We start from the raw sequence: 27,079 nt of genomic DNA on the forward strand, positions 1-27,079 counted from the left end.
TAACCTTGCCAGAGAAAACTATTGTTTAATGGAACAACATTCACCTCTTTCATTGCATAGATTACATTACAGCAGACTGTTTGTAAATGTACAAGAATGTTCCACTGTGCACCCGTGTGCGTCAATAATAATGGAAAATGAGAAAGGCTGTCAAACTGACTGCTCACAAATGAACCATTTCCTTTGATGTACCAAAACTGCGCACTGCACAGAGTGGCGTGACTTGATGTCTACACCTGCAGTGCTGTGCTGCACTGCACCAGGCCTCTTTTCTTGATCTTGCGCAACTTAACACATCGACAAGGCTGTAAAGTCTTTGTGCTAAAAGCAGGGTCCTTGTAGAGTCAGGAATAACATGCATACTGTAATACAGTAGTACCGTATAAGGACTTTTCCACATTTTACAACGAATTATCAATCAAGTCTTAAAATTTGCATTCAATTTCTGTGTTAGGTACGTTCCACTTTAAATGAAAAATTAGCACATACAAGTGTATTGAATGCATTGGGACTGAAATACCTGTACAGTCTGGCCAGATTTCTGAATTATACAAAGTTCTGCTTTGATCAACTTGTACTGCACTTCCAAAAATATCACAGTAAAGAACTACGATACTGGACTCTCGCGTGGAGGGTCGCGAGTTCAAAACTCACCTGAACTGTAAAATTTTAATTTCTATCTTCGATTCGAGTACATTCTAGAAGTATCCAAAAATGTCAAGAATCATTGTACTGGAATGTTCTGTACCTGTACATATACCGTATGTGTTCTGGATAGAAGCAGTTCGCTCCGCAGTCTTTTACATGCAAGTGCTGAATAAACCATTGTTAAGTGAAGTTAGTGTTCATCATTCATCTAATTACATCTTCTTCTATGCGACATTATTCTGGTGGAGACGCTGGGTATTGGAACTTGTGATAGCGCACATTATCGACGACACAGTGGCTCCCATCAGGCCACAACAAAGCCGCCATTTACATGGCGAGAAACCTGAGTTTGAGCCATATTCAACAGATCACAATCTATTGGAGACAGAAGAACAGGGCATTACAATGACAGTAACTGTGTGCCACCACATGAGACATCCTTCCAGGTTCTCCAGTGACGTTAGCAATGACCCAAAAAAAGTGGCTGAAGGTATACGAGTGTATAGCCAAATTTAACAAACGGGATGACACTGTGTGTTTGGCTAATGTATTTTTCTACTTGGAGGGCACTGCCAAGCAATGGTATGAGAACAAAAAGGAGAAGTTCACAAGCTGGGAAGTATTCCAGGTGGAACTGCACAAGTATTTCGGCAACACATGATGGCAGAAGTGCAAGGCTTAAGATAAATCACAGTTCAGAGCACAGCGTCCAGGAGAAACTACAGCATCCTACATTCAATACATCTTGGTGCTGTGTAAAATAGTGGATCCTAGAATGAAGGAGGAAGATAAGGTTGCACATCTCATGAAGGGTGTTGCTGAGGACATGTATCAAGCCCTACTCCTGAAGGAGATTTCGACAGCAGATGACTTCATAAAATGGTGCCAGTACATCGAGACAATGCATCAAAAAAGAATTAAATGCAAAATGTTTGAACAGCTTCTAAACGTCATATCGATGTCTGTGATGGAGAAAGAAACTGATTTCACACGTGTTCTTCATCAGATAGTTAGAGAGGAAGTTCAGAAGGCACTTGGATTGCATGGCGAGCAAAAAACTGAGACACTTCAAGAGGTCATAAGGGAGGAAGTGGAACAGACATTGAACCCAATATCTCATCCTTCATTTCCCTTTAAAATGGTGAAAAAGTCAAAACCCAGGCAAAGTTACATTCCTACAATGCCGCAAGAGGAACCTGTTTCGGCAAGAAGAAAGGGCCCAGGATAACCAACCAGTACGTTTCCACTGCGGACGACTGTGACATGTGGTGTGCTATTGTCGAGACAGGTGGCGGATATTTGATAACTGCACCAGAAGACAGCAGACTGGTTTAGCTGACACCAACTCCGGGACAACGAAGATGAACAAGAAGATGTGGATGCAGGACGACGTAGGTCACCTTCGTCACAAGCTAGTCACTGGAGAGGACAATCCCCAACATGCCGATCAAGGTCTCCATCGCCGTTTAGAAGCTCCAGCCGATCACCAAGCCGCCGCAACCTGGAAAACTAAAGGGTGCAACCTTCCTTGGAGGTGAGGCCACCGAAGAGAAAATTACTCCATCATCGATCGCTACAAAAATGATAGGAAACTACGGCGATATCCTCATGGATGGTCAACCAGACCAAGCTCTTGTGCACTCAGGACCATCATATTCAGTCTTTTCGGAAAAGTACCATCACCAGTTGCCGAAAACCGTATTCGTCGACAACAAAACATCTCTGCTGAAGGTAGCTAATGGGAAATAAGTAAAACCTACAGGAAGGAGTGTCATTCGTGTGGGTGTAAGTGGCCATACACAGCCCTTAGAATTCATCATCTTACAAGAGTGTAGTCATGACGTTATTCTCGGATGAGACTTTTTGAAAGCTTCTCAGGCAATTACAGACTGTGATCGCTCGATGATTATGCTAGACGAGATGAGATACTGTGGACAAGAAAATGCACATCCAAGTGTGTGGAGACTGTGTGTGCTGGATGAAATCATTCTTGCAGCCAGCGCTAGAAAGGTAACTGTCATGTGTCATGCCATGCATCAACCCATGGCTCTTGTAGTGGAATGTAAGAGAAGCGTACCACTGAAGAATAATTTGGTCATCCCAGCCTCTGTCGTCACATTTAAAAACAAATTCGGTGAATTGTGGATAGTTAACTGTTGCTGAGATCTGCAGATCCTTCCAAGACGCATGTGCATAGCAAATGCTGAGCCGTTAATTGCAGAACAGCTGAGCATCATAGAAACCTCCCATGCCGAGTCTGTGGGCGAAATTAGCGCTACCACTATGAGACAACATCTTCTAGCTCGACTATCACCAGATGTCACTAAGGAACAACAGAAGAAGCTACTTGCCATTCTTCAAGAGTTCTCTGAATGCTCCAATCCACAGGTGAAGAGCAAATTAGACAAATCAATGGTCTAGCACCGGATTGGCACTGGAGACCATCAACCAATGAGCCAGAGAGCATACCATGTGTCAGCAACGGAACGTTGAATAATTCGTGATGATGTAGAGAAAATGATGAAGAATGACATCATTCAGCCTTCACAGAGCACATGGTCATCACCAGTGGTCCTCGTCAGGAAGGATGGCAGTTGGCGCTTTTGTGTTGATTACAGGGAGCTTAATAAGATAACTAAAATAGACATTTACACTCTTCCACGAATTGACGATACACTAGATTGTCTGAAGGCGGCAAAGTATGTTTCAACCATGGACACATACTCGGGATACTGGCAAATCGAAGTAGATGAGGCTGAGCGTGAGAAAACTGCATTCATCACCCCTGAGGGCCTGTATGAGTTTAAGGTAATGCCGTTTGGTTTGTGTGATGCACCAGCAACTTTTGAACAGATGATGGATAATCTTCTAAGGCACCTGAAGAGGACGATGTGTCTTAAATCTGTCAGAGGATGTGAAAGGAGAATTTAAGTTAGTTAATGGATTACTTTGCAAGAAAAACTTTGATCCATTTGGAAAGAGGTGGCTACCAGCGATTCGTAAACACATGCACTTAGATGTTCTACAGAAATTCCATGACACACCTGAGGCCGGACATTTAGGATTTATTAAAACGTACGATAGGATCTGCAAGAGATTTTTCTGACCAGGTTTATTTAGGAGTGTCCGTCACTATGTGACGCACTATCAAGAGTGCCAAAGGAGATAGGCAGTGCCTCATAAACCGCCTGGCCGACTCATACCAATTCCACCAGCCAAAACACCTTTCCTGCGTGTTGGGATTGACCTCCTTGGATGATTTCCAAAGTCTTCTAGTGGCAATAGATAGATTATTGTTTGCACAGATTATCTGACATGCTATGCCATTACAAAAGCCGTGAGAACAACTGAAGCATTTGAGGTAGCCAAATTCATCATTGAAGACATTGTATTAAAACACTTTGCCGCAAGGTCGTTAATTACGGATTGAGGGAAAGTTTTCCAATCAAATCTTGTGACAGAAATAAACCGTCAGTGCAGCATTACTCATCACATGACGACTTTCTACCACCCGCAAACTAATGGACTTACTGAACGCCTTAATAAGACCTTGGCAGACATGCTATCAATGTTTGTCAATTCTGAGCAGAGCAACTGGGATGAGGTGCTACCTTTCTTGATGTTTGCCTACAACACTGCCAAACAAGACACCACAGGATTTACGCCATTTTTCCTGGTGCATGGGCGTGAGGCTACTATGACGATGGACACTGTGTTTCCGTAACATCCTAATGACGTGGACGACGATGACATCGGCCAGGTGTTAACCAGAGCTGCGAAAGTTCGGAAATTATCTTGGCTCCACACGCTGCAGGAGAAAACGAAGGTATGACATGAGCCACCGCACTGTTGTCTACCAGCCTGGTGACCTCATCTAGATCTTCATTCCTGTTCGGAAGGTTGGTCTCTCTGAGAAGCTCATCAGGCGCTACTTTGGACCCTATAAGGTTGTAAGACAGTTGTCTGATGTTACTTTTGAAGTTGAAGATTTCAACCCCGACACAAGACGACAAACGATCAGAGATACGGTCCACTTCCTTCAAATCAAGCCCTATAAGGATCCTGTACCCCAGGGTAAATTCAAAGCTCCAGCAACAGGCAACAAGCATAAAGGTGATGAAGAACATAGTGGCAAAGGAAGTTCTAACAAGATCACCGCGAGGGCGAACGTCAGTCATCGGGGGTCAGAGAATGCAGGACCGATGACTCATTCCCGGACCAGGAGGGCGTAACACCGAGACGCTGTTCTCTTAAGGAGGGAGCAATGTCACAGAAACTGTGGTGAAGTGGTTATGATACTAGACTGTTGCATGGAGGGTCGTGAGTTCAAAACTCACCTGAACTGCAAAATTTTATTTTCTATATTCGGTTCGAGTACATTCTAGAAGTATCCAAAAATCTCAAGAATCATTGTACTGGAATGTTCTGTACCTGTATGTATACCATGTGTGTTCTGCCCGGAGGCTGTTTGCTCCGCGCTCTTGTATGTGCAAGTGCTGAATAAACCTTCATTAAATGAAGTTAGTGTTCGTCATTCATCTAATTACACCTTCTACATGACAATATTTAAGAGAGATCTTTAAGACTATTTGTTGCTGAAACTAGTGCTACTAAATACAGTCTTCTAATAAACTGACCAAAAGGTCTGTTTGCACAGTGTCAAACAAATCTAAAATTTATTGAGAATGTTATTCTGTATCATTTTGTTAGCCACTTAAAGTTCTTAATTACTGGAATGAAAAAATATCAGAGCTGCGAAATGCCACATAAAACTGCACTGGAACACACTCAAAGCCACAGCACGCATAAAATGAAAACAGAGAAAAAAGAACAAGGCATGATAATATTACAGATATCTCACTTGGAATACAAAAATGATGCTTAAGTAACAACACTCATTAAATAAAGTAAATAACTAACCTGTAATCGTAGGAGATTTAAGCAAGCTACAGCCATGCACTCTTTATCATGTGATGGTGGCCAATCAATATTTCCAGCCATACCATCACAAACAAGACCAAGAAGTTGGTCTAGCATTTTGAATGTGTCTTCACAAATGTCCACAACAAATTCAACTCTTACACCAACAGTCCAGTTACTGCTACTGCTCCAGGCAAAACTCTGGAAAGCACACAATACTTTTGTGACATACCACAGACAGTCAAAACTAGTTATACTTGTGATGTATATTCTATACTATTCTATACGTAAAACGTGTGGATAACAGTGTTGGGAAGAACAAAGAAAAAGAGAGTGAAGGATTTGGGAAAGGGGGGGGGGGGGGGGAATCCAAAGTAGAAGAAAGAGAAAGGAAATAGGTAATGGCTCCAAAGACAGAGCTGTGATTGAGAAGAAAAGAGACACTTGTCGTGAGAGTGTGGTTGGAGAAATGGAGGCTAGGATGTTTGGAAACTGCTAGGGGAAGGGGAAGACAAATGGCAGACTGGGCCTTTCAAAGATTTAGAGCAGGAAGGTTAAGGGAACAAAGGATATCTGCAATAAGAGTTCCCCTATGCTCATTTGTGGACAGACAATGTTGGTGCAAGAACTGAAGTGACACAGAGTGTGAAGTCAACAACATTGTGCTGTTTGAGGCTTTCGCAATATAATAGCTGTCTGAACGGTTCTCGGTAATAGCATTGGATGGACTCATGTAAAATGCACAACATTTCAATGGGACAGCTCCCTTCCATCCCCTGGTACAACAGTGATGATCTCTAGTGGCTAGCCAATTTACACACTGATTCACTCAAAGAGCACAAGTGGCAGCACGCAGGACTATAATGTCATCGCAGGAGGTATCTGCCTCGGACAGTGCAGCACATCTGGCCAATCTATGATTCTGCTTTCTGACATGGGACCTTGTATATTCCTAGTCTGCTAAGACTGTGATAATCTTTTAGAGAACCCAGCACTGTTTTCATTCACATCGCAAAACAGAAGACTGTCACTGTAGCAGGAGACCACGAATACACAAAGCCTTCTGTCAGTGTGGGAAATTGTACGAGGGTTGGAACTTTAAAAGTGGCAACTATTTATTTACAGCTCGTACAAAACAGATACGTGTTTCAAAGAAGTTACCAGCATCGTGTGTAACCCGTTGCCAGCGATGTGGAAGTCGTTCCAAAAGAAATACATTGGAATTCGATTACTCGATAAATAGTACAATTCTCAAGGCTGTCAATTCAACTAACTACCTGGGTGTTAAAATTACAAACAACTTCAGTTGGAAAGACCACATAGATAATATTGTGGGGAAGGCTAGCCAAAGGTTGTGTTTCATTGGCAGGACACTTAGAAGATGCAACAAGTCCACTAGAGAGACAGCTTACACTACACTCATTCGTCCTCTGTTAGAATATTGCTGCGCGGTGTGGGATCCTTACCAGGTGAGATTGACGGAGGACATCGAAAGGGTGCAAAAAAGGGCAGCTCGTTTTGTATTATCACGTAAAAGGGGAGAGAGTGTGGCAGATATGATACGCGAGTTGGGATGGAAGTCATTAAAGCAAAGACTTTTTTGACGCGGCGAGATCTATTTACGAAATTTCAGTCACCAACTTTCTCTTCCGAATGCGAAAATATTTTGTTGAGCCCAACCTACATAGGTAGGAAAGATCATCAAAATAAAATAAGAGAAATCAGAGCTTGGACAGAAAGGTTTAGGTGTTCGTTTTTCCTGCGCGCTGTTCGGGAGTGGAATGGTAGAGAGATAGTATGATTGTGGTTCGATGAATCCTCTGTCAAGCACTTAAATGTGAATTGCAGAGTAATCATGTAGATGTAGATGTAGGATACTCTTAGCAGTGCCAGTTGTGTTGTCAGTTCAAGTGGCATGGTCTATTGCCCGGTGAATTTGTAGCAGTTCTGAAGCAAATGCAGTGAAGTGTTTCCTTCAGTTTAGAAATGGAGTTGAACTTATGAGGGCTTAAGTCAGAGGAGTGCAGTAGGTGGTACAGCACTTGGCAGCCCCATCAGTCAAACAAATCAGTAACAGCTTGCACTACACTTGCTTGAGCATTGTCCTGCAAAATGATGGCCAGGTCCTGCAGAAAGTGTCATCTCTTCTGTCTCTATGCTGTTCATTTTTGGAACACAGCCTACGACCAGCCTAGAGACAGTCAACGTGTACAACAGGTTCAAGAAAATACATCTGAGACTCCATAAGACGATTCCAAGCTAAAAACAGTTCTACAGTGGCACAAAAGTCGAAATCATTCGCAGAACGATATTGGTTATGTAAGAAACTGTCTACGCAACCTGCCACTGATGATGCCTTGCAGAAAATAAAGGCGAAACGCGTATGGCACTAAAATTGTGTTTTATTCAGTTGCTGTCAGACGGTCCATAAGTGAAAATCATCAACATACCGTAGTATTACGCGCAACTGAGGAGGACAGGACCAAAAAATTGAAGAAGTGATGAAACTTTCTGCAGGACCTGACGATCATTTTGCGGGACAATGCTCAAGCACGTACAGTGCAAGCTGTTACTGATTTATTTGACTGATGGGGCTGCTATACCACCTACTGCACTCCTCTAATTTAAGCCCTCACGAGTTCGACTCGATTTCTAAACAGGGAAACACTTCATGGCATTCGCTTCAGAACTAATACAAATTCGTAGGGCAATAGGACGCACTGCTCGAACTGTCAACACGACTGGCACTGCTAAGAGTCTACTACGACTTCCACATTTCTGGCAACAGGTTATACACAATGCTGGTGGCTACTCTGAAGGTCAGTAAAACTTTGAAACATGTATCTATTTTGTACAAGCTGTAAATAAATAGTTGCCACTATTAAAGTTCTAACCCTCGTATATTGGCCAGATGTGTTGTAGTGTTGAAGATAGATGTACTGAACACAGATGTCACACTAGACTAGATCAGCCACAGAATTCTGCTTTTCCTGATACAGGGTCTGCAGCTCTAGCCATACATTCGGGGTCCACAGCTCGATGCCCCAGCAGACAGCTCTGGGTGTCGGCATCTTCTGCACTGACATGGTAGCCCCATCCCATGGTACATGAGCTTTTCCAGCAAACCTACTTATAAATTTGCAAGCCACTAAGATCCCCACAGTCCCATCTGATGATGATGAGCAGCTGCCTCACTGAAACATTGTGCAAGTTCCATGATATAACCTGGCACAATGCCCAAGAACTTTTCAAGTAATATTACGAGGGTAGTTTGATAAGTCTGGTAAAAAGCAAGAAGAAATGTTTCTTTCATAAACAACTCACATTACTTCCCAACACAGTCTACTTTAAGGTGTATACACTTGGTCCAGCGAGCCTCAAGCTTTCTCATACCATCAGAAAAATAGGTTCTGTCAAGCTCTGCAAAATACTCGTTGACTGCAACTATCACTTTCTCATTTTATGAATATTTCTTCCGGGCAAGCCAAAGTTTCACCCTGGGAAACAAGAAGAAGTCACTTGGGACTAAGTCTGGTGAACAGGGTCGATGAGAAACCAATTCAAAGCCCAATTCATGCACTTTCACCATCGTTGTTGCAGACGTGTAGGATGGTGCATTATCCTGGTGAAAGAGCACTTTTTGGCATGCCAACCTTGGTCTTTTTTCAGCCAGTGCAAGTTTCAGACGATCCAACAATGAAGCATATTAGGGTCCAGTTACGATTCTGCCTTTTTACAAGTAACCAATGAGGATTACTCCTTGGGAGTCCTAGGAACAGTGACCATCAACTTACCAGCTGGGAAAATGGTCTTTCCCTTCTTTGGTGCACTTTCAAAAGCCTTTGTCCACTGTTTTGACTGCTGTTTTGACTCAGAAATCTCACGAATTTTTATTTAGCGGTCTTGCATTACCATATCATGGGTTCTGTCAATGGTTTCCTTTGTGCTAATCTCAATTAGATGGGTGGAGTGCAATTCATCTTTGGTATTTGTCTGGCCACATTTAAATTCATTAATCCAAATGTAAATGGTCTTCAATGATCCTGCAGAGACCGTACGAACTTCATCCAGTTCTGTTTTGATTTGTGTGGCTGTCAAAATCTTCAAATGAAAATGTTTAATAACAGGACAAAACACTGTTTTCTCTATTTTCAATCGTACTGTTTTCTCCATTTTCAATCATAGCTGACACACTGACCAATTCAGACGGCTGTCAACAATTAACTGTATGCTACACATTGTTGAAATTCTTTATACACTATTTGGAATAATCAAACTTGCTAACCATGAAGGCATAACAAAAATATTCCACTCTTCCATGGAAATTTAGCAGACTTATCAAATTAATTTGACAGGGGAGGCGGGATGGGGGGCAATCAAGGGGCATACCTTAGTGGAAAAGTGGGACCAAAGTGGTTATTGAGAATGCAGGATAGGTAACAGGGAGGGTTCCCATTAGTGGAGTTCACAACAGCTGGTATTGGTGAAGAGAATGCAAATAGCAAGGGTTGAAAAGCAACTGTTGAAATCAATGATACTGTATTATTTAGCCCTGAGGTTCTTCACCTAGATGGCCTTAGTCAGTCATTGCCTACAGTTTTCTGGTGGCGAAAAATCCAGATAGATAGTTTGTTCGAGGTCATAACCATGTGGAATCTGTGTTACATAATATGGTTGGACTTCAACAGCTGCTTTGCTATCCTTGACACTTGGATTACATTGTGTTACGCACATGATTGTACAGCCATATGAACATTCACTGTCTTGAACACACTTCCTTTGTGAAGTAACAACAGTGATTATTTCTGCACTACATCTGCCATTCATTATTACTATGAAGTGGGTTAATCTACTAGATGCTACATGTAATACTAGATGTTCATCCAATGAATTCACTCTACATGGCATCCATGTCTTAAGACATTATAAATGAAGAATAACAGCAAACAAGAACCAATATAGGGAGGCAAATTATTACAGAGCAATTATTTGGAATAAGCGTATTAAACACTTTGAGTTTCTTACAAGTACCAAGAGTAACAGAACCACCATCATGACAACTTCATATATGAAGTATCTTAAAATAGGGTCAACCACGGCACGCAAAACTGCATGCACGATATGATTGCACAATGGGTCAAAATTTCAAAATAAAATTTCATTGCAGAACAGACAAATTCTGGAGTGGGGAAAAACCCACACACACACACACACACACACACACCATTTTCCATTTTGCTTATTACACTGGCACTGAGGAGAACACGAATTTTTAAGAAATCCTTATTGAAAGAATTACAAGAATAGCTCTCTAAACATTTTAAGGACGCTGCCAATCTTCTTGAAAAAATTACAAGAATAGCTGTCTACGCATTTTATGGACACTGCCAATCTCACGTCTGTTTTTCAGGGATTTTTGAGACCATTTGCCATTTCAGTTGAAGGCACATGTGCAGATAGAAATGATCAGACAGATTCTTTTATATTAAAACTGTCCAGCAGTTCAATGTTGGTTTCCTTGGGAAGAGTTTACATGTCTCCATAATGAGGTTGCAAACATTATGCAACATTTTGAGCAAGATAGGAGCGTGAAAAAGTTTTTAGGATGTCATGATTACATGGCAGCCTGTGATAAAAAGTTGTGAAATTGTCTGCAACTGTCCATATGCCAAGATTTTGTACCAGATTAAAATTTTACAATTCCTTCACCACAGCAAAAATAACTAAGTAATCGTGCAAATTTGTTTTGTTTGTGATCTATGTTGAGAAATAGGAAACCAAGCTGCATGCACACTGTTTAATGTTCCTTGTGCAACTGCAATGCCATCTAAATGCAATGTGTTCACTGTTTCCCCTCTCTTCCCCCTCCTCCTGCTAAGACAACATGACATGGTAGTGGGGGAAGTGTGCAGCCATGTGAGAGAGCTCCACACATGTGTGGGAGCACTGCACACATGCAGAATTCTTGACGTTCACGTCTTAAGACATTATAAATGAAGAGTAGCAGCAAACAAGAACCAGTACTTTCCAGCTGAGACAATACACAACATTCAACAATTTTGGATGTCTCTAGATGAGATGCAATATAACTGATGTCAGAACTCAATAAGTATTTTGTTTAATGTATCTGTAAAAACACAGGTGATATCCAGTTACCGAAAAAACTGATAATTCACAGCTTGGCAGCAATCTTCAAACCTCTGGGCATTGCTGAGAATGCATTAACATGAATCAAATAGTGTCAAGACTACATAACATGTGATTGGAAAGAAGTAATATCATAAATTGTCAGAAGCAGCTTACAATTTGGAATACTTATTTCTTGCCCTTAAACAAGGACTTTGCTATGTTATGATGTGAGCTGCAATTTCATGATATCTAGTTGGTTCTATGATTGTTCTCTTAAGATAAATCACAGAGATGGATTGCATAGACATTTGAAATAACCTCTGGTGTTCTATGTTACAAATGATGATACTTAACGATTTGTTTTTCTAGATGACAATACTTCGATTACTGCTGTAAATTCTGATCAAATATAGCTTGACAAACATGCAGATGTACTTCAATGCTATCGCAATCACCTGGCACAAACAATGTCGAACGTTTATGGTCAGTTTTAAGAAAGATAATCCAGTGAAGGTTTTGTCCCTTTTGTCAGTTACAGAATTGAGGGCAGCCCCTGTGTTCAATGGTGGTGGTGGTGGTGGTGGTGGTGGTAGATGTAGTTTCTTTCTTCCATGGATTATTTTTATGAGGATACTGGGCATGTAGTCAACTCAAGATTTGAAATTAAAAAATAATAGAAGAACAGAATATAGGTTGTGCAAATTAAGTGTGAAAAGATTTTTCAACATTTCAAATGAAAATAAAAACAATACTGTAACTGATTTGACTGCAATCAGAATCAATCCCTACCCAAACTGTCTATCGGATAAGTATTTTTATCGCAACTGGTCTAGCTGTATAGCTGTAAAATCCTCAAATATTCACAAGAGAATGCACACAAAATAGTTGGCTCCACATGGCTTGAGACCGACCCACGAAGGGGGTCAAACAAAATTTCATCTGCTGTGAAAGAGTAATTAAATTCTTTAGAGCAAGATCTAATGAAAGAAGATCCAGAAAATCATAGTCTCACACTATTTTCCGATTTTTGTGGCTCCCAAAACAAAAACTCCAAATGATGGCAATGCTTATGATTACATTGAAAGCTCAAGGGTATTTACAGGAATTCAGCATCATTTCACAATACGTGGGCATAGCTATTTGCCTGCATACAAGGTTTTTGGCCTGGCTGAAAAAGAACTAAGAAAACACGAAACAGTAACTCTGACCTCAGAGTATTATCACTGTTGGGGAAAGTTTGAGGAGGTTAAAGTTTGTGGAAAAGACTGGTATAGTTACAATATGAAATCAATCTCCAGACATGTAAAGCAGGCCAGTTGCCTGATATCTGAGGCAAGGGGCATTATGGAAGAAGACCTAAGACAGGTCACAACACCTTTTTCTAGATACTTACTTTGCTTCATCAACAGGTGATAAGGTGCTGAAACCTGAAAAGTGCTTTAATAATGTTTTAGGCTCTTCAACTTCCACTGTGAATCGCATACACAAGAATAAAGGCAATGATGTGGAGAAGTTGATGTCTTATTTTGAAAGTGATTCAGAGGAAAGTATGGAGTTATATTTGAAAACAGTACAAGGGAATGTTAATGATACGGAAGACAAAATTCTGTATTATAGAGAACCTTTAAATTAAAGAGAACTGTGTTTCAGTACTGTTTTGGATTTCACACAGCATTTAATCAAAATGCTGTATGAGGTTTATCCAGAAACTAACGTTACAAGGCATGCAGCTTTAGCACAAAATGTCGGTGGGGGAGGCTGGTACGCTGACATGTAGCGGGGAGCCAGCAGAAGGAACGAGTATTCCCAAAAATCAGTAGCTCGTTGATTAGTGTTATGGCGACTGTTAGAAATGAGGGTTCTCAATCTGGCTCCCACCAAGTGCAAAGTGAGCACTGTAATTCGCTACCTAAATGCTAAGGGTATGAATGCCACTGTGATTCATCATGAAATTGTTTCAGTTTATGAAGAGAATGTAATATCAAGGCAGCATGTGATGAAATGGGTACGGAATTTCAATTTTCAAAGGACGGAAATTCACAATGAAGACAGAAGTGGAAGGCTGCCTGTTGTGACTGATGATGTGGTTCAGAAAATTGAAGAATATCTTCTTTCTAATTGCCGTTTGACAATTGGTGACCTGTATGCAGTTTGTCCAAACATTTCACGAACTGTTGTTCATGAAATTGTAACTGACTGACCAAATTATCACAAGTTGTGTGAGTGATGGGTGCCCAACTTACTTACTGAAGCACACAAAATGAAAAGTGTCAGTGCCACTGGTCAATTTCTTGACAGTTTTGAGACTGAAGGTGATGCTTTTCTCAACTCTATAGTGACAGGAGATGAAACTTGGGCTTAATCACCTTCCTCCAGAGAGCAAATGACAATCAATGCACTGACGCCATACTCATTGTCCTTCAGCCACAAAATTCACAACTCGAAAAACAGTGAGGACAATCATGATGTCATTGTTTTGGTATAGAAAAGGGGTTTGTTCATTGATTTTTTGGAAAGAGGTGAAACCATAAATGCTGCAAGATATTGTGAGACGATGAAGAAATTTCGCAGAGCCATACAAAACAAACATCGCAGCATGCTGACAACAGGAGTCTGTCTCCTTCATGACAGTGCATGTCCACACACCACTCATATGACACAACAGTTGTTGACTTCATTTGGTTGGTATGTTTTAAGCCACCTCTCTCTCTCTCTCTCTCTCTCTCTCTCTCTCTCTCTCAGCCCAGATCTTGCACCCAGTGACTATCATCTATTCACTAAATTTAAGGAACACCTTAGTAGAAAACACTTTTCCAACAACGAAGAGGTGAAAATCAAAGTGAAGAAATGGCTGAAAAGGTGGCAGGAGACGTCTATGACACAGGAATCAAAAAACTCATCCCACAGATGATAAATTATATCGAGATAAATGGCAATTATGTGTAAAAATAACGCAAGACCTCTACTACATTTCCTGTAAATTTTATTAAAATAAATTCATTTTCTGTGCTTCAAAAAATTCTTGTAACCTTACTTTCCATATTAACTTCATATTAAAATGCATACTATTGCTTTAATCATCATTTTAATGTATCACTATAAGTTTCACAATAGGTTTATGATGTGAGAAATATATTTTGTTACTGTGCAAACTTTTTTTGTGTTAACTTACAAGAATAATATAAATTTACCAATACATTGTTAACTTCTTACACTGATACCGTCTCCAAAATGTAATATACTTAAGAGGCCATTGAATTTAAGTGCTTAGAATGTTTATTATAACACCTAGCTTAATAAAATAAAGAAGAAACATGCATGAAAAAGTGGATATGTTGAGTTTTGTACAAATTTGTAATTTGCAACTTTTTTCTCAACAAAGGCTGTTAGTCATGAACTTCAATTATTCCTTCATCAGTCCCTAGCTACATGGGTGATATGTATTATATTTTTTGAAAATTTTTTGAGTGCTACTAAAAAATGCCTCTCCTGTAATATTTTGTAAATGGCATTTGCTGAGTTTTGCTAAAATGGTCCTCAATTATAGTCAACTGGAAAAAGAGGCCCTCACCATTATCTATGGCATGAGAAAGTTTCAGCACTATTTATACGGGTGGATGTTCTTCCTTGTTACAGACCACAAGCTGCTGGTGGCATTATTCAATCCATCAATACCTATTTCACCACACACAGTGGAAAAATTACAACAATGGGTGCTAGTGTTGTCCAATTATCAAAACGACATCCTTCACAGGTCCACAGTGCAGCATTCTAATGTTGACATGTTGTCACTGTTGCCAGTAAGTCAGGATTCAGCTTTTCACTCACTGGAGGACTCATGTTGTCAGACGGATGTTCAGGATTATGAGAGAATTCAGGGATTACGTACTGACTGTAGGTGAACAGCTCAGGTAACTACTGTGGATTCAGATCTCCAAGTGTTACAGTACATTCACAACACTTGGTGTCACACTACAAATGGTGTTCACAATCCTGTGGTTCACTGTTATTTTGCACTACAGCACACACTTTCTGTTTAGCATGATGTTATCATGATCCATACAAATAACAACCAATCTTGGGTTTTTATCCCTCAGTCCCTCCATTGCTACAGTTGCTTCAGCAAGATCAATGGGGTATCGTACACATCAAACAGCTAGGTGCCACTGTACACGGCTCAGCATGAATACGCAGATCAAACAGTTGGCCGCCCACTGCATGTGTAGCTTGTCAATCCACTCCTCCACAGCAATTCTTTGAACAGCCATGAACAACCAGCCCATGGCAATGACTACATGTTGACTATTGTGGACCTTACTGGCACTGTCATTGGTTACACATTATTGATGCATTCAGCAAATTTCGTTCTATGGATCCCATGTAGTCCACCATGACTGCCATGACTGCCAGGGACAGTGATGGCTCTCACCTCAGTGTTTTGCATCGAAGGACCACCAAAGGACATAGAATCGGACAAGGGTCCTCAGTTTACTTCAGCAGACTTTCACCATCCCCCCCCCCCCCCTCCAGTTAATGGTACTCAGCATGTTACTACTGCAGTCCAATGGGGAGGCTCAACATTTTGTAAAAACCTTTAAGAGTCAGATGGGCAAACTATGTTCCTCCCATTCCCAGAAACAAACATACATTACATATCTGTCATCATACTGTTCCCTGCAATGTGGCAACAGGTCACCGGCATAACTCCTTCACAGACATCAGCACTGCACACTATTGCATCTTGTGCACCCACCACAAGGTCCTACATTCTGCCATGGCAAACCAAGTTCAAGCCTCAGTACAGTGTGTTCATTCATTCAGGTATTTAATAAGGGTCATCACTGTGAACGGGGCTCCATCACAAATGCTTTGGGCAGGTCATTCTATGCTGTTTGAGGATCATCTGTGCTGCACAGACTGCATCACAATCGGTTGCATTTCTCTGGGCTACATGAACCTACCACAGATTTTTTGTTCACAGGTATTGAACCTCACAGGATTCTGCAGCATCAGCAGTCCTCGCCTTCCCCAGGCTCAGTAGAGTCTCCTCCTTGGGATGCAGCACTCGTGCAGATTGACACGGAGCCCCCGACACTGCCGCTGGTCCTGCAGCCTCTGCCACAGTGGTGTGCAACAATGTGTCTAACTGCCTTCCTAGATGCCCAGAGGGTTCATCACCGGTTGCTGATTCTTCAGCAGCAGCTTTACAGTGCAAGCCGTGTCCAGTTTTTCAGCCCATGTCCTTGTCATCCGCAAGGTGCAGGGCGGGGTGCGGATGATAGCTAAACAAGGCAATTAGAACAAATGAAGTCATCACCAACCAATGGCGACACCTGACAGCTACAGCCTTTTGTACCTCCAGGGGTTGGGGTACAAATGTTGGTGAAGTACTAGCCAGCAAGCTCTCAGAAATAATCCCCAACCCACCCACCCCTCACCCACCCCAAAAAATCACATCCCTCACTCTCAGATGTTCAGACGGTTGCCGACATTCTGTGTACATGACCGTATCGGGTTTTTTACGTGATGCAGAAATGCCACCATATTCACAAGCTGTAAACTTTGGGGCAAAGGCCACTGTATGCCAAATGGAGCATCCAGTCATTTACAAGAACTTTGTCTCTAGTAGCTTTAAGCATCCAACTGAGCTGGGGACATTATGCAGACAACCTGGTGCCTTCACACCATCGGGTCACCTGTTGGGTGACTATCTTCTGCTGGTGACCATCTCCATGGTGGGTCACATGTTTGAGCTTGGGCTGCCCAGCCTCTCCATTTCTGTTCACCAGTTCCAGTGGGATCTCATCGTTGCTCATCACTGGCCACTGCAGACATACATCTCCTACTTCGGCCATGCTGGCTACTACAGTTTAAATTCCATACTTCCCAGTATGTAATGCTGCAACCACGAGGCAGTCAGGCTGCCAGAAGCTGCGCCTGTCACACACTGACAGCAGCACATGGCAGCATCAGCATTCGGTGGCAATTCCAATGCCAGCGCCCGTTGCTATCAGTGAGTGCTGTCTCCCATGCTGGTGGTTGCTGACATCTACACGTGATGCATCGGCTGCCTACTACATCACTGAGGGGCAATAGCATCCTATTTGCTTCAATCCAGTCTCTGCATCAAAATGAATATGGGAGTATTGACAACAGAGATGTTTCAGTGACAGTTCACCGTGTGATTCCAGTCACCACCACCTCTACAACCCATGTACAGATGAGATAGCAGCACCTTTTCCTGGCTTAGGAATGGCTGATTCCTCCACTACTGTTGGGGTCAGCTCTCAGCCCCATTGATGGAACGATTCAACTGTCACATCATCAAGAACTCTGAGTTGGAGTTTTGATGGTATGAATGTGGTGAGTGAAGTTTCTATTTTTGTGGCCTCTAGAATTCCTGAGCACAGCAATGGGAGGGTGGGCCATGAGTTGTCTCATACTCAGTCAGTGCCAGCAATATGAAGTACTTGCCGATATTACGAACATGAGGCACGTCAGTGTACAAAAATATGCTGGTTAGGTTTTCACCTTAAAGACTGAAATCATGTCTTATTGTTGTTACGTCATGGAGCTTGTATTGGTTATCCTGGAATTTTTGTGTACTTTACATGTATTTCATTTTTGGTAGATAGAGTTTGGACAAATGCCAGGGTTACAAACACGAGCAATGCCAGGGTTACAAACATGAGCAAAGATGACTAATGAAGTGATTGACTCTTTAGTGAAACAGGTAATTGAGGTAAAGGAGAGTAATGCTGCTTTGCAAAGGCAAGTGGATACTTTGATGACAGACAATGTGTGTATACTGGAGCAATACAAAATGATGATGATGATGATGATGATGATTGGTTTGTCGGGCACTCAACTTCACAGTCATCAGCTCCTGTACAACAGTCATCAGCTCCTGTACAAAGTCCCAATATTTTCACAGTCCAATTTTTTACACAGTCCAATCAAGCCACTGTCACAAATAATGAAGCTGAGAATGAAATGATGAGGACAACACGATCACTAGTTTCCAGGCAGAGAAAATCCTTAACCCGGCCATGAATCGAATCCATGACCCTGTGATCCAGAGGCAACAACACTGGCCACTAGACCACAAGCTGCGGATGGCAGTACAAAAGCTTCATTCAGTATACCGAATCCTTTGTAGGACCAGGTAGTCTACTGACCCTTTGTTCAGGTAAAAAGCAGATGATGTGTAAGCATTTATTGATAATTTTGAAGTTTCTGCGAGTCCGGGTTGTTAGTCAGATGAAGTGTGGTGCACATGGCCAAATTACAGTTAACGGGTAGGGCAAAGATGTACGTAATGTATAATGAGGAGCTGAATACGACAAAAACATTTGAGCAACTAAAAAATAAACAGTGCCACATCCCTTAGGTACGAAGTACCCCAAAATCACAATGAATAATTCAGTGGAAACATTCTCAGATAGAATTAGGAAAATAAATCTGCAAACTTATAAGTTGATGTAGAACATGATGGCCGATAAAATTATCCTCCAGGAGGCAGAACACAGAATGCCAGAATTTTTTTGAGAGAGTTTGCACCCAGTAAGTCGAGAAGAGTGCGGATGAAAACAATCCACGGATTTAGCTGCTGGCTTTAAGGTCACTATTCAGCTAGAGGTGGTGGACACGGCAAAGCAAATGCAGAACAAGCAAACTGTTTCTTCCTCTGAGGTAAAATGTTATAGGTGTGGACTTGCGGGCTACATTCAGATGCAATTCTGGCAGCCACCGTGCTATAAAGTGTATAGTGGCTGGACACCAAGCACAGCTTTGGAGCATTAGCAAACAGTTGTTAAAACACCCATGGGTATTCCAAAACCATTTACCAGTTTTCTCAGTGAAATTAAATGCTACAAAGTCACATGATGAGGTAAATGTTGCTTAGCTGGCATATAACGGTACACAACAGAAGTTTTTAGTGAACATTGAAGGTTCATAATCCACTAGCAAGTCTGGACTTCTAGGGTAGGAAGAGAGCGATTTCCCCTTTTTACAGATTATGTGTAGTAGGGTACAATAAAGTGGCATCGCTAGGGTCAATGTTGCTCAATTTCTGTACTGGAGCAAGGAATTTTTGACAATATACGGAAGTATCGTCACGTGTAGGTAAGGGTACTGCAAATCCCATTATTTGGATTTCGTGAATAAGCATCATACAAAAGCTGATCTTTTATGACACACTGTTGAACTCAGCAGAATACTGTTCTGATTGGCAGAGCGTGCTGCAAATGTTACACCATCACTAGGTTCTCCTATCATGAAGGTGGAATCAACTAAAATGCATATACAAACACTAAGGCTCACTTTGCATGATAAAGTGCTGAAAGGCATAGGAAAACTACTCGAGGTAGGCGCAGGTACTGATATACCGAGTAATATCTCATTTGTGTCATAAACAGTGTGGTTGTAATCTAACCCAACACAAAAAAGCGCGAGTTCTTTTTTAAAAAATCACAAAAACAGTAAAAACTAACTATATTCAGTTATGAAAATTTAATTAACATACAAAATGTTACATAGTTACCCTTACACAAAACGAAAAGCGCCATCATATTTGCTTAAGAATTTATTTTATTAATAGTGTGTTTTAACCTTGCTTGTAATATAAGAAACACAGTTTTAAAAATTTACACTTCTAAAAATAAACTTTAATTTGATGTATTATCTTAGTGAATTTAAAACACACTTTAGTCCTCTCTGAAAGCATACAGAAATTTGTACATTTTCACTAATTTCTTGGCTTTTTCTCTCCTAAAATATTTCTTAATTTTGACCAAAAACACCAGTAGGAGGAGACGATTCTTCCAATGGATATTATGCTGGCAGGGCAAGAAGTGAGACTTTTTACAAAAGTAATAAGACCTGCTGGTAAGTTTACTTTTGTGCTGTTTCAGCTCCATTATCTTACACCATTTGACAAGGTGGAACTGTGTTACAATTGCATCAGAAAACATTGTGGCAGGAAAATAATCAGAATCAGCAATTCAAACAGACGTAACTCTTCCAATCCGAACAGCTGCATCTCTATGAGGCAGTATTCTGCACTTTCTTCTTGGTCAGCAGTGAACCTTCTCCCACTGAGTCTTGGTATACTGTATTAACAAGTCAGTGAAAGGGTTCTAGTGCTAGTTCCTTTCATTTTTTTATTATGTTCTCAAAGGGTTCCATATCAGAATTTTCATAAAAGATCAACCAACAGCTTCAGCAATATTTGTGTTGTCTGCTTGAAGAAAATCCATGATACTACAAACTATGACAGTTTTTGGAGGAAGAGGAGGAGGAGGAGATTAAGTATTTAATGTCTTGTTGACAATGAGGCCATCAGAGATGGAGCACAAGCTCGGATTAGGAAAGGATAGCTAAGGAAATCACCCATGCCCTTTCAAAGGAACCATCCTGGCATTTACCCGAAGCGATTTAGCAAAATCACAGAAAACCTAAATCAGGATGGCCAGACACAGCTTTGAACTGTTGTCCTTCCGAATGAGAGTATAGCGAGTTGTTGGAGAAGATGAGTGGCAGTTACAAATTATAACATTATCCAATTTTTTGTTAATGTTAGCAGGGACTTCTTCAGAGTGATCTGTTACAGTTTCTACATATTCAGAATAATTATCAATAAAGGTGAGTAGGCAGTCACACTGGGAATTCCATCTAGTAGAATTTGGGAGCTGCGCATAAGACCATTCTTTTCTTTTAACCAACCATGCTGTTCATGGTGGTTTTGAAAGTAATTGTGAACTTCACCAATATACTTTACTAGGTGTTACTTCTTCTTTGAGTAGATGAATATAATGAGATGAACATCCATATGTTAATAAGTCAGGCATGTCTTGTTTTAAAAGCTATCACATTTTTATAATTTTATTTTCATTATCAGAGCAAACAGAAAAAAGGTTTTTGTAAAAATTATCTTCACACATTTTAATTCAATTTTTCAGAGACTCTCCATAATATTTTGCTGTCTTCTGGTTGGCTTCACAATGGGCTACTACGAACGACAAAGTTCAGGTCACACATCATGGTACCTGCAGCACTGAAAGAAGAAGTGTTAAAAGAACATAATCACATGTTAGCAGGAGATGAAGGGAGAAGATCAATGGATCATAAATAGCTGAATGGTTTTGATGAAGAACATGAAGACAGGGTGTTGACCAGTGTGTGAATAATTGCGTGACATGTGCACAACATGCTGATTTGAGCCATCAATAAATACTGTTTCGAACATTACCAGAGGCATCTCAGGCATTTCAAATGGTGGGGATGGACATTATGGGTCCATTTAACTAGGCACTGGTGGGTAACCGCTATGTGTTAACCATCACAGACCAGTTTTCATGTTACAATGCGAATACTGCCATCCCACAACAACAAGCGAGTACAATAGCACAAGCAATGATGAACACCTGGTTACTGAAGTGTAGCATATCTGACCCACTAATTTTAAATCAGGGCACCAACTTTGTCTCCTTCTTCTTCCATTGGCATTACATCCCAGGATGGCACTTGGCCTGCTCAATAATTTTCCACCAGTCCTCTCTCAACTTTGCTGTAGACCTTGAGTTACGGCAACCAACTAAGGCAGCATCTTCTCCAATCTTGTCACTCCATCTCAGTCATCTTGCTGTTCTTTCTCCAGGTTCACTGCAGCAGGCTTTCCCTGCAGGATCTGTATCATCGAGTCATATTACATGTCCAGCTCATCTCAATACACACAACTTTATGAGCTTGACCACATCATCCAACTTATAGCAATTGTAAGGCTCGTCATTCCCTTGCCATCTCCAACTCCTGTTTCCATACAGAGATCCAAAGATTCTCCTCAATATACTTCTTTCACATGACCTCAGTCTGCTTTCACACTGCTTTGTAATCATCCATGTTTCTGAGCCATATGTAAGTACTGGGCATATCAGTGTTTTATAGAATCAGCACTTGGTCTCTTTGATAGAAGCTTAAAATTAAAATCTCACAGCATTCTAAAACTGCATTGATTAGAAGCACTTATGTAGGCCATAATTTCAATCGAATTGTTACCATTTGCTTCTACCTGACAAGTGAAACATTCCACTCGCTCAAAAGTCATTCCCTCACAAGTACTGTAGGCTGTAAGGGTTGATTTGTACCACTATACACATACTTGGTATTTCCTTCATTAATTTTCAAGCCCATCTTCTCTGCACACAGTTTTCACGCTAAGAATGCACTTTGTAGATCTCTAAATGTTGCACTCATTAGATCCACATCATCTGCATATCCCAACAGTTGTACAGACTTATGGTAGATAGTACCTCTTGTCTGGATACCCAATTCACATACCGCTTTTTCGAGTGCTGAATTGAAGAGTAGGCAGGAAAGTCTTTGCCCTTGTCTTAGCCCAGTTCATGTGGGGTGACAGCCCAGGCTGCACTTACACAGTACTCTTAGAGCGCATTAGGGTGACCTCTATCAAAAGTACCAACTTCCCAGGTATCCTAAATTCCCCCACTGTCTCATACAATTTAGATCAATTTATTGTTTCATACGCAGATTGGAAATCAATGAAAAGATGGTGCACACCAACATCAAATTCATTGATTTTCTCTACTATTTGCCAGAGAGTAAATATCTGGTTCTCAGTTGACTTTCCTGGTCTGAATACACAATGATAACTTCCAATAATGTTTTCTGCTATGGGTGAGAGTCTACTAAACAAGATATTTGACAATACTTTACATGCAACAATTTGGTGTGTATTACTTCTGTAGTCACCACATTTAACTATATCTCCTTTCTTGTGTATCACACACACTATGCCTACATTCCATTCTTCTGGCAACTCTTCCTTTTCCCAGTGATTTAACTCCTTTGGCTTTCAATAGTTCTACTGTTATATTACCAGTCCTTGGTGCTTTAATGTTCTTCAGTCAGGAAACTGTTTTGTCTACTTTTCCTTGAGGGAGGAGAGGGACTATGGGCCTCATAATAATCTTTTTCTGGGTGGATTAGGATCTCTTCAACAGAGGGCCTTGGAGCATCCAAAAGTTCACTACAATACTCTACCCAATGTTCCAATATCTCTTGGTCATAAGTTAATAATTCCCCATTTTTACTTTCACATATATTAATATGCGGCTTAAATGTTCTTTTTTCACTAGTTATTTTCTGATAGAATTTTCTGACTTAATTTGTTTTTCCAATTATCTCCAATTCTTCGATCTGCTTTCTTTCCCATTCTCTTTCCTTCTTCTGATGCAGTTTCTCTTCTTCTTTCCTTTTATCTCGATAATTTCTTACTGCTAAATGTGTATACCATTTCTCAAGCATTTCCCTATAAGTCAGGTTTTTGTCGTAACTTAATCTCTTACAATCTTCATCAAACCAGGAACTCCTTGGTTGTTTTCCTTCTTTCCCTAGCACTATTTCTGCTGCCTCAATGATTGTGTCCCTGAAAGCAAACCATTTCTGATCCAGAGTATCACTTACACTAGGAGTGTATAGTGCAAGATTCTCAGTAACCTTCTCAGAGTATGTTTTAGCAATTCTTCATTTTTTAGCTTTAATATCATATACTTTCTTCGAGATGTTCCTTTTACCTTTCTTGTGTTAGATATCGGTCTCTTAGTTTTGCATTACAAGGTGGTGGTCTGAATCCACATTAACTCCTCTGTAGGTATGTACATTGAGTAAGTTGGAGATATGCCATCTGTCAATAATTACAAGATTATTTTGATTGAAGGCTGATCAGGGCTATACCATGTTGCTTTATGTATCCTTTTGGGGGAACATAGTGCTACCTGCAGCCATATTATATGCTAGGGCAAACTGAACAACTCTGTTGATTATCATTTGTGTATTAGTGGAGGCTATGCTTTCCTATTGCTGGACAATAATGATCTTCTCCTCCAATCTGTGCATAGAGGTCTCCAATAATTACTTTTGTATTATGCCCAGGGCATCCGTTATAGGATCCCTTGAGATTCTCACAGGAGTCGTCTTTATCCTGGTCATCTCCTACTTCTTTAGGTGCATGTACACTGATCAATAAATCATTTGTGAATTGGGCCTTCAATCTCATTTGTAAGATTCTAGATGCTATTCCAGTAAATTCACCCACTCTACATTTAAATTTCTGTCTTACTGCAAACCCAGTATGAAATTCACGGTTGCTCTTTGGATTATGGAAGAAAATTATCCAGCTTGCCATTTCAAGCACTCCATGTCTATTCCATTGCATTTTCTGTGGAGCAACTATGCCTGTCTGTGTTTTATTGAGCTTTTCTCGCAGTGACCTCATGGTTTCTGCCCTGTACAATGATCTTACATTCCAGATTCCAATAAACACATCATTTTTCCTTTTTTGTAATGTCTTTGCCTTTCCCTTTAGTGGTACTACGTCATTGTCCATGTATCAGTCCAGCTTCTTTACTTTGAAGTTTCTGAACAGGGCTTTGGTTCTTATAGGAAGGGGTTGTCAGCCGCTTGCCCAACTCCCAACTTGGAGGAGCAGGATTTGTAGCAGGTTTACTCCCAGGGGACGCTGCCTTCTCGGAGGCACCTTCAGTGCTGGGCGGGAACACTTGCATGCTCTGTCAAAGTCAAGAGCTGTGCTGGCCGGAAGCGCTTGCATGCTCTGTCGAAGTCAAGAGCTGTGCTGGCGGTAGTGTAGATTCTGGCAAGGTCACCCAAGCTGTAATGGTCTTGATGGAGGAGCTAGATAAAGTGTGTCCAACAACATAAGGCAGGGAGGGATCTAGAGATGTAGTGAAGTCAAATTGCCTAAAGGAGTAAGCCAACTTCACATCCAAACTATTTAAACAACTATGCCATCTACTTTGAATCTGCAAGCTAATGACTTGTCCCTTCCGCCCTCAGGTGAATGTGAGGACTGAGTGTGTTCACTGTACCACCAGTAAAATATTAAGTTGTTATTTGAATAGCTACCACAATGACTGAGAGATTTATCTATCCTATGATGTAGCCACAACAAACTCTAAAATGCATGACTGTGTTGTGCTATTGCCATATGAAGTGGCATACAGCAGGAAGATGCCATCACCTTCCAAAGTTATTAAAACTAAAACATGAAAAAATGGGGAATTGGAAGTGGATGAAGAAGGCAAATTAATGAAGTCCTAAAGAGGTAGGAAAAGATGGGGAAACATACTATCATTACCTGCAAAGAAAACAAAAGATAAAAAGAGAAGGAAGGAGACAGAAGCTAGTGTGCAGGATATATACAAGGTGCCGTACGCACTCAGGTTGCGCTAGTGAGAACTGAGTTTTATGAGGTATATAGAACAGCTCTGTAATAAAACACGTTAAGACTATAAGAGCATCCTAGTTTAAAGAAGTTACTTTAACTTGTTAGTGCTGGGTAATTTATCTTTCATTTGTTGCTAACACTTATTGCAATGGGATTGGTAGATGATATGGTGAGTAATTATAATAGGGGCATGCTATGGTAACAGGGCGAACTGTGTAATGATGGACCATACACATCCAGCCTTGAGAAAGGGGGGGTGGTAGAGTGGAACAGATGTCTTTCCCCATACAGCATTATTATTGTGACAACTATAATGAATATGACATAGCCCTCATTGTATTGGCCAGAAAAAACATTGGATGTGTTGCCTACTCAGAACCCAACCTATTTAAATAACAACGTAAAAACAAACCACCTCCACTCACTGGATCCACTGATATATGCACAGAAACATCACATTAACACTGAGCAAATGTTCCAGCACCATGATGAGCAACACAACAAGTTTGCGATCAGGGATGTTTCTGATACCATTACGGTTCCGGCCCTTTGTGTAAGTTACATCTACTTCAAGTGGAAAACCACCCGAGCAATCGAGCTTCCAGTGCACCAGTTACCAACAGACAGAAATTAATGTTTAGTTTAACTAATAGCCAATGAACCACACGGTTTATGCTAAGTATTAGATATTCTCAGATGCTCGACAATGTTCATTGTGCAAAACTGTACCAGGGTGTGTATGTGATGCAGAACAGTATCATATTCATCAGCTGTTAACTTCAAGGTAAAGACCACCGCAGTGCCAAATGAAACATTCAGTTACTTTGTAAGGATTTTGTCCACAGTAGCTGCAGGCACCTGCCTGAGCTAGAGGCTGTATAAAGACAAGTTGGTGCCTTTGCACTGTACGGTCAGCTGCTGGGTGGCTACCTTCTGCTGATGACCACCTACCTGGTGGGTCACGTGTTGGAGGCTTGGCTGCCCAGCCTCACTGTTGCTCTTCACCGATTCCTATGAGACCACACTGTTGCAGATGACTGCACACATACACCCTCAATTTCAGCCATACTGATAAATATTGTCCTTCCTTGTGTGATACAATGAAACCACAAAGCA

At 41.0% G+C, this 27,079-nt stretch overlaps 1 protein-coding gene across 1 annotated transcript in view; it reads right to left on the minus strand.

Moving 5' to 3' along the window:
* LOC124723043 (E3 ubiquitin-protein ligase HERC2) overlaps positions 1-27,079 on the minus strand; it is an 819,840-nt gene that overhangs the window by 641,148 nt on the left and 151,613 nt on the right. The window contains exon 17 of the mRNA XM_047248222.1: positions 5,569-5,769. Within this exon, the coding sequence (XP_047104178.1) occupies positions 5,569-5,769 (201 nt within the window). The remainder of the gene's footprint in view (positions 1-5,568; positions 5,770-27,079) is intronic.

Source organism: Schistocerca piceifrons, chromosome X (genome assembly GCF_021461385.2).
Source record: "Schistocerca piceifrons isolate TAMUIC-IGC-003096 chromosome X, iqSchPice1.1, whole genome shotgun sequence".
Taxonomy (NCBI): Eukaryota; Metazoa; Arthropoda; class Insecta; order Orthoptera; family Acrididae; genus Schistocerca; species Schistocerca piceifrons.